The sequence below is a fragment of the Cornus florida genome, unplaced genomic scaffold (genome assembly GCF_030987335.1).
Source record: "Cornus florida cultivar Cherokee Brave unplaced genomic scaffold, ASM3098733v1 CherokeeBrave_3.0.0_Hap2_Chr11, whole genome shotgun sequence".
NCBI lineage: Eukaryota > Viridiplantae > Streptophyta > Magnoliopsida > Cornales > Cornaceae > Cornus > Cornus florida.
In genome coordinates this window covers 80483587-80491534 of record NW_026775581.1, presented here as the reverse complement: position 1 = coordinate 80491534, position 7948 = coordinate 80483587, and the positions used below count along the sequence as shown (strand labels likewise).

General features: G+C 37.3%; 1 protein-coding gene across 1 annotated transcript; it reads left to right on the top strand.

The window, feature by feature from the left end:
• Positions 1-7085, top strand: LOC132287073 (uncharacterized). Its single transcript, XM_059789550.1, has 5 exons — positions 1-118; positions 1187-3419; positions 4469-4589; positions 5774-5833; positions 5993-7085. The coding sequence occupies exons 2-5, from the start codon at positions 1297-1299 to the stop codon at positions 7004-7006; spliced, it is 3318 nt and encodes a 1105-aa protein (XP_059645533.1). The 5' UTR covers positions 1-118; positions 1187-1296; the 3' UTR covers positions 7007-7085.
• Positions 7086-7948: the final 863 nt, after the last annotated feature.

Genomic DNA, 7948 nt, shown 5'->3' with positions numbered 1-7948 from the left:
GGATTTAAACTGTTTTTTTATCTCGTAGGGAGATAAACTTGACCTAGCAATCTCTTTAGCTAGGCGATTCTCAGCTCATCAACTCGGATCTCTCTTCAGGTTTTCCTCATCCAATCAGGTAACGATTCCCCGTCTGTACCATCACCACAACCATCATCATCATACATGTTTTACATATATATATATATAGATATATTGAATATATACAGATGATATATCTGATTTGAGGGTTTTCATGGGCGCATGTTTGTGTTTATTCGATTGTATATTTTGTCTTGTGATATTCTCTCCCCTCCCTCCCTCCCTCAATTGTGGATCATACGGTTAAATTATATTATTTTAATACTTTTGTTATGACATGGGGTAATTGGTATTTTAGGTAATAATGTTTTATCCAATATAGGATTTAAGAGTGAGAATTTTGGGTATTCGATTTATTACTGCTTGTATCGAGCTAAATTGCATGTCTTTGGAATTTTGGGTATTCGATTTTGGGGATTAAAATTGCAAATCTAGTCATGTGGTATTAAAATTAGTTATTTGATATATATATATATATATATATATTGTGCCCCTTATTTTGATAAACTAGCAATCCTTCCTTTGTTTTGGTTCTTAAAGAGTTATTGTTCCATGTGCTTTGATTTTGTGTTTGTCGTGATGAAAAGATTGGTTCTAATGGTGTTAACTCTTGAGATCAATTTATGTTGCCATTGTTTGAATTTTTTGGGGTTTAGAATGAATGCTAATTACCAGGTTTATTTGAGGATTATTGACAATTTCAAAGTTCAAATTATAATAGCTTTTTTATTTTTTTGGTTACAATAAAAGGGTGGAAAGTTTGTTTACGTGCTAATACACATCTTCGTTTTTAAGATGATGTTTGTATTAGATGTTGCCATCAATGTAATGATGCTTTTATTTGATAAATGATATATCTGATTTGGATGTCTGTATTGGATATTGCCATCAACTTAAAGATGCTGTTTTGTCTCAGTTGAGGATACAAACAAATATTGATTTAAAACTGTAAATTTTGCTTCCCTAGCTATGTAGTCTGTGCTTCGTTGTATAATTGTTCAATTTGTTGAAGTTTCACAGCTGAACCTGCGTAGTCTTTCATGTCAGTTTTTTTAAATTTTGAATAAAAGGATTCTCACACGAGCTTTATCTTTTCTGAATGCAGAGTTTTATGTTCCTGTCTCAACGATAACCTGAGGTAGCGATAAATATCTGGCTTGAACCATAGTTAATGATATGAATTGTGGTTGTATTTGTTTATGATGCTATCCTAGCATGTCCAACAATCTAATGTGGCAGCAGTTACCAAACAAAATCGATCAGATGGAACCTGTTTCCAACAATCCGGCCTCATCAATATCAGAGACGCGAATGGGAATGACTGGGCCCATGTCCAGTTTTGCTGCATCACAGCAGCTTGTAACATCAGGCCATCAAATGGGGCAAATGGTGCCAATGCCAAATGATCCTGGGTCACAGAGGTTACTAGTATTAAACAAGAAAATTCTGCAGATGGATCCTGGGTGGAGGGATCTGGTGTCACAGCAGTTGTTGATGCCAGACCAACAAGTCGGAGGGATGGAAGCCATGTCCAATACTTTAGGTCCACAGAAGTTATTATTACCAAGTAAGCGAAGGGATCCAATGTCCAATAATTCTGTGTCCCAACAGATATCAATACCAAACAAGCAAATGACACAAATGGAACCTCTCTCCTCTGCAGCCGAGTTTCAGCAATCATCTGCACCACATAAAAAAACTGTGCAGATGCATTCCATGTCTAGAACTCCACGAATGCCAAATTCAACTACACAAAATAAGAGAATGGTAAGGAATGAGTCCCTTCACCGTAAATCTGGGTCTCAGCAATCACAAACTCCCAAAAACCGAACTGCGCAAATGGAACCATCTCCCAAGGTTCAGACCGAGTCATTTGAATCTGTTAGGTCCAAGATGAGGGAATCAATAGCGGCTGCATTGGCCTTGGTTTCTGAGCCCCATGATAAAGCTCCAAATGTGGAAAAGAGTGAAGTTGCAATTACTCCAGAGCTGACACAGGAGGTTTCACAGCCCGCTGAATCCACTTCCACTTCTGCTGATGTTGCCGACCATTTATTTACAAATCCCACCTGTACTTTTTCTTTTAAAGAATCTTGTTCTGCAGATAAATTCAATGATGAACAAAGCACATCTCAGGAGACACTAACCAAGGAAAGCATGGGTGATTCTGCAAATACCTGGAAATGTGATGGACAAGAACTCCAATGTGATAATATCTTATCTGATAAAGATGTTTCATTCAGTAACAATTTCTTTGTCAAAGATGAGTTTTTGCAGGGAAATGGGCTTTCTTGGGTAGTGGATCTTGATATGGACGTGGCAGAAACAAACGAAGTTCATATTGCCAAAAAACCTAAATTGATACATGGGGATGGCGGTGGAAATCGGGAAGAGCAAGCAATTCGAACTCCTCAAAAATTGGCTTTGCTAGTTGAAGCAGAACTCTTCAAATTATTCGGAGGTGTGAATAAGAAGTATAAAGAGAAGGGTAGATCTCTGTTGTTCAACTTAAAAGATCGTAATAATCCAGAACTGAGAGAAAGAGTTTTGTCTTGTGAAATTTCTCCTGAAAAATTGTGTTCAATGACAGCAGAGGAACTTGCTTCTAAGGAGCTTTCTCAGTGGCGAATGGCAAAAGCAGAAGAGCTTGCTCAAATGGTAGTCTTGCCTGAATCTGATGTTGATATAAGACGTTTAGTGAGGAAAACACACAAGGGTGAGTTTCAAGTAGAAATCGAACAAGATGATGGTGTTTCTGTAGAGGTTTCTGTTGGAACAAGTTCCCTTACTCCCATCCGATCAAAAAACAAGCAAACCAAAGCCCAAACCCCTTCAAAATCTGACGGAACTGAAGACACAGAGAATGTTGTAGGTTACAGGAGCAGTTCAGAAAATCAGGATCTTTCAGGTAGTCTATCTATTCCAAGTGATGGGACCGATTTGATGGATGAATTGAAGGATGCAGAATCTCTTCCTCCTATTGTCTCCCTAGATGAATTTATGGAATCACTTGATTCAGAACCTCCATTTGAGAATTTACCAGCGGGTGGTGGAAAGAAACCTGAGTCAAACATGGAAAGCATGGATGCTGACTATAAACTAGTAGCTGCTTCCAAAGATCCTGTCAATAGTACCCCTGATAAGACTGATGAAAAAGCTGAAACTGATAAAATGGACGGGAAGTATACAGAATTGGATATGAGATTGAATTCCAGTGAGAGTCCTATAGAACCAAAAACCCATCCTCCTGGTGGTGAATCTAAAGTTGAACATATATGGGAAGGTGTACTCAAGCTGAATATCTCTGCTATGGTCACTGTCTTTGGCTGCTTTAAAAGGTTTGTCTCTTATCAGCATATTTGTTATCATCATTGCTTGTTTTTCTCTGATGCAGTTTGTTATTAATCACACGATCTATTTTATCTTCTGTCTGCTGTTACATCTTACAAATCTTCAGTTTGCTTTTTGGTTGCAAGGAAGTCTTGATTTATAACAACTAGTCTTTCAGTTCATATATGAATGTCTCTGGGCTTGAAATTTTGGAAAGGCCCAATCCCAGTTGCTATATCTTAATTTATTCATAGAGATCTTTGCATATTCAGTCAGTTCTTGAAATTATCGTCTTATTAGTAATTGATTCATTCCATTCCTGATGTAGCCATTGTTTGTTTGTCTGCCGGTGAATTTGAATTAAGGAACCTTATATCTATAATTGCATACTATTCTTTTGTTTCTTTGTTTGTTGGTTCTCCGAACCCTGCTGAATTCTATTGTAGATAGCTCGCACACACTTTTCAGCCTACACGGCTATATACATTATGTATAATGATGTGGACTTTATTAGTTTTTTGTTCTGATTATAAAACAATCATTAAAACTTCATTGCTTTTTTGTGCTGAACGAAATTGCAAAAGCTTGAAATTGAAATATCACTTTAAACCAATATGTATAACATTGATCACTGTGAAAGCACGACATTCCCCTCCTTTTTTTCATAGCGTGAAGATTTATCATTTTGGAGAACCATTCTTTAGTTGAATGGGTATATATTACGATGTTTACCTTTTAGTTTACCGCTCTAAATTCACACTTTGAAGTCATATATGTTCGACCTCTTAACCTTTTTCTAGATCACTTGACACATGATATTTCTTCTTAAAGTTATGAAATTACACTCAAATATGGTAGTGATTCCCGGTAGCCCGGTTAGTGGTGAAGTTATCCCAAATATTAGCTGGCATAGTTGCAATGATTTGTCTGCAAACAAGATACAGTTTAACATGGTTTTCATTGTGTTATGAAGTTATTTGAAAGAAAAGGAATACGTGGAAATCTTTACACTGTTCCCCAGTGCTGGTTGCTTTTTGCTAATATGCTTGTCTTACAGCGGTGAAAAAACATCAACAAAAGACTGGCCTAACACTCTTGAGATCAAGGGTAGAGTGAGACTTGATGCGTTCAAAAAATTCCTTCAAGAGCTTCCTATGTCTCGAAGCCGTGCAGTCATGGTATCTCAAGCCCCCCTCTTTCTCGTTGTAATTATTTTTTATCTACTGTTTTATTGTTCCACTGGTACTCCATTATTAATGCAGTGTAGTACTTTTTTTTCTGCGGCAAATATCATTTTTCTTAGACTGATGAGAATGTATGTGGGATGGATGATTTGTGTTTTAAGAAGTTGCTCAAAAATTATTTCGAAAAAAAAAAAATAATAAATTTCACCCCAAGCCCCCCTACCCTTTTGTGGTTTTGAGTGATGGGAGGAGGATAAGATGGATTGGTTATGGACATTATTTGCACGAAGTGGCTGTCCTCAAACTCGAAATTGCGTTCTCACTCCCTCGCAACGAAAGCTTTTACAGTAAACCAATGATCCCATAGTGGCTTTAGAAATCAGGTTCTTTGGGTAAACATTTGAGTGAATGTTATTTCTGGCATAGAGAAGAAAGCAAATTTAGTACATATAATTCGAATACATGTTCATGGCAGACGAGACAATTGGATGCAAACTCCTCAACTTTATTTGATTGCTTTGTGTTGTTTCAATATTCAATGCTGAAAAAATGCTCAGTAACAAAAAATGGGTTAATATTATGGAATGGCAAATAAAATCTTTAAAAATGATAAGATTTGATGGGCGAGCCGAAGATAAATTGTTGCAGAGAAAAACACACCTCTCTCGGAACAAATACATGCAGTTCAAACGTTACTTCGAATCAGCTAGATTATCAATTATCCAATTTCTTTAACTTATTTCTGGTCAATATTGAAAGAGCACTTTTTTATTCTCTCCTCTCTTTTCATATTGAAAAATAAAAAATAAAAAGAGAAAAGGAAAAAGAAAGAAAAAGGTAGAAAGAAGGAGGGTACCAGAAGAAAAATAGATGGCATTAAAATCAACAAATGGGTCTCGCCAAAGGCCAGAAAAATCCAGTAATGGTTAAAAGTTATTTAGGAATTTAAGTTCCCTTATTAAACAACATCCAAACCTAACTGATATTCCATGTATTTAAAGTAAAGTTTCATTTATATTTATTTATTGATATTCCATGTATCTAAAGTAAAGTTTCATTTATATTTATTTATTGATATTCCATGTATCTAAAGTAAAGTTTCATTTATATTTATTTGTGGGTAAGTTAGTATAGTTTCATTTTGCAATAGTAACTTGATAAATTCTCTTTTTCTTCAGGTTGTTCAGTTTGTTCTGAAGGAGAGATCATCCGAGAATGAGCGTGCAAGCCTTTCCGAGGTGACTGCCATCTATCTTATAGATGTCAATATATATATATATATACACACACACACACACACGTGCGCACACAAAAACAAAAGAATTTGTTTATTTTTTTCAACTCAAAAATAAGAGACTGTCCGCCACCATTTTCTTAACAAAATTGTCCCACTGCAGGTGGTGGATTCTTACATTTTGGAGGAGAGGTTGGGTTTTGCTGAAGCAGCTCCAGGAGTTGAAATCTATATCTGTCCACCCCACACCAAAATACTTGAAATTCTCAGCAGCCACCTGCACGAGGAAGATCATACTCAACCTCTTAAATCTACTGATAATGGCGGCTTAATTGGTGTTGTTGTATGGAGAAGAGCTCATCCAACTTCTACGATATCACCACCCAACTCATCTTCACGCCACAAGCATACCACCAAAAATCCCCACTCCAGATCTAGGACACATCCCGGTGGCGATACAAATTTTAATTTTGCATCCAAACCTGCCCGGCCTCAGCCTCAGCCTCAGCCTCAGCCTCCACCTGATGAGGACGACGATATCCCTCCCGGGTTTGGCCTGGCAGCAGCTTCCAGGGATGAGGATGACTTGCCGGAGTTTAACTTCTCCGGCAGATTAACCCCATCTGTGCCAAAACTTCCCATCCAAAACCCTTTGCAGGTGTCAGGAATGACCTCACAAGCCCCATCTCATCCGGTGGATCATGTGAGAGAGCTTATACACAAATACGGACAACCTGGAAGCATAACTCAAAACAAAGGAGGTACTGGGGTTGGAGGAATTCAATGGAATGACGATGGCGATGATGATGACATCCCGGAGTGGAGGCCAGAAGCTCCCGAACAGCAGCCTCCGCCCCAACCACCCAGGCATGGCTTTGGGCAGCAGCCTATGTTGGCTAGTGTGGTGAATCAACAATTAGGACCAACAATGCCACAGCAGCCGCGGGTGCAAGTACCAGCACCGACAGCCATTCATCGGCGGCCTCTGCAACCTTCAGTTAGTGCAATGCAGCTGCAGGGCGCGTGGTTGGCGCGGCCACCAGCCCCCCATGGCTTGCAGCGTGGTAGTTTAGGAAGTAGACCTAGTTTAGGGCAGTATTATGGGGTGCCTGTGCTTCAAGCCGGGCAATCCGGCATGGTATGGAGACAGGGTGCCCCAAGTAGCAGAGGTTTTTGATCTTTCTGTCATGTAACTCATGTTTTATCACTTTCTATCTAGCATCTGAGATATGTGCAGTTTTTTAAATCATGAATAATCATATATGGTCTGTGTGTGTGTGTGTGTGTTTTTTTTTTTTTTTTAAAAAATTTTTCTTATTGTGGGATTAGTTTTCATTCCTAAATGGGGGGTTACTAGGAACAGAAAAGGCTACTATGATAGAGAAATAATGTCATTAGCAATCAAGTGTCCATATGGATGGGGTGTGTGCGTGTCATTGGTATATTAAAGGATTTCTTAGTATTAATGGGGCTATACCGACCAAAGATTTTAAGAAAAAAAAAAAAAATTGAAAAAACACGGATTGTAGTGGAATTTATAGACATTTTGTTGTTAATATCAAAAATAAAATATAACCCAACCGTAATTTGGCACCTCTTCTTTTTACTAAGGGGAGCTTTAGTTAAAATTAAGTAAAATCAGATTTCAATTAAGTTATATTTAGTAGCAAGGAATGACTCTTGAAATTGAAATTGAAATTGTTTTTTTTTTTTTTTTTATATATATATTTATATAAAGTTATTCAACCAACATTAATGTTGTATGTATCATTATCAGAACTACAAAGTCAAGTGAAGAAAAAGAGTTACAAGAAAATCCTAAAACTAAACCTAAACCTAAATACCTTTTTTTTTTCTTTTTTACCTTTCCTATTTATTTATTTTTTTTTTCAAGGCAAATATGTTAGATTAAAAAGTTAGAGGTGCGAAGTTAGGCTCCAAGGATAATGGAAAGCAACCTGACCGCTAATTCACCTAAACCTAAATACATTTTTATCTAAAAAGATATATGAGATGATTGTTAAAAAAGAGGGAAGAAATTAGGGTTAACCGGTGGCAATAAAGTGTCTTTTGAGGCGTGCCATGGTTTCGGACATTCTGGGGTTAAGAAGTGCAAAAA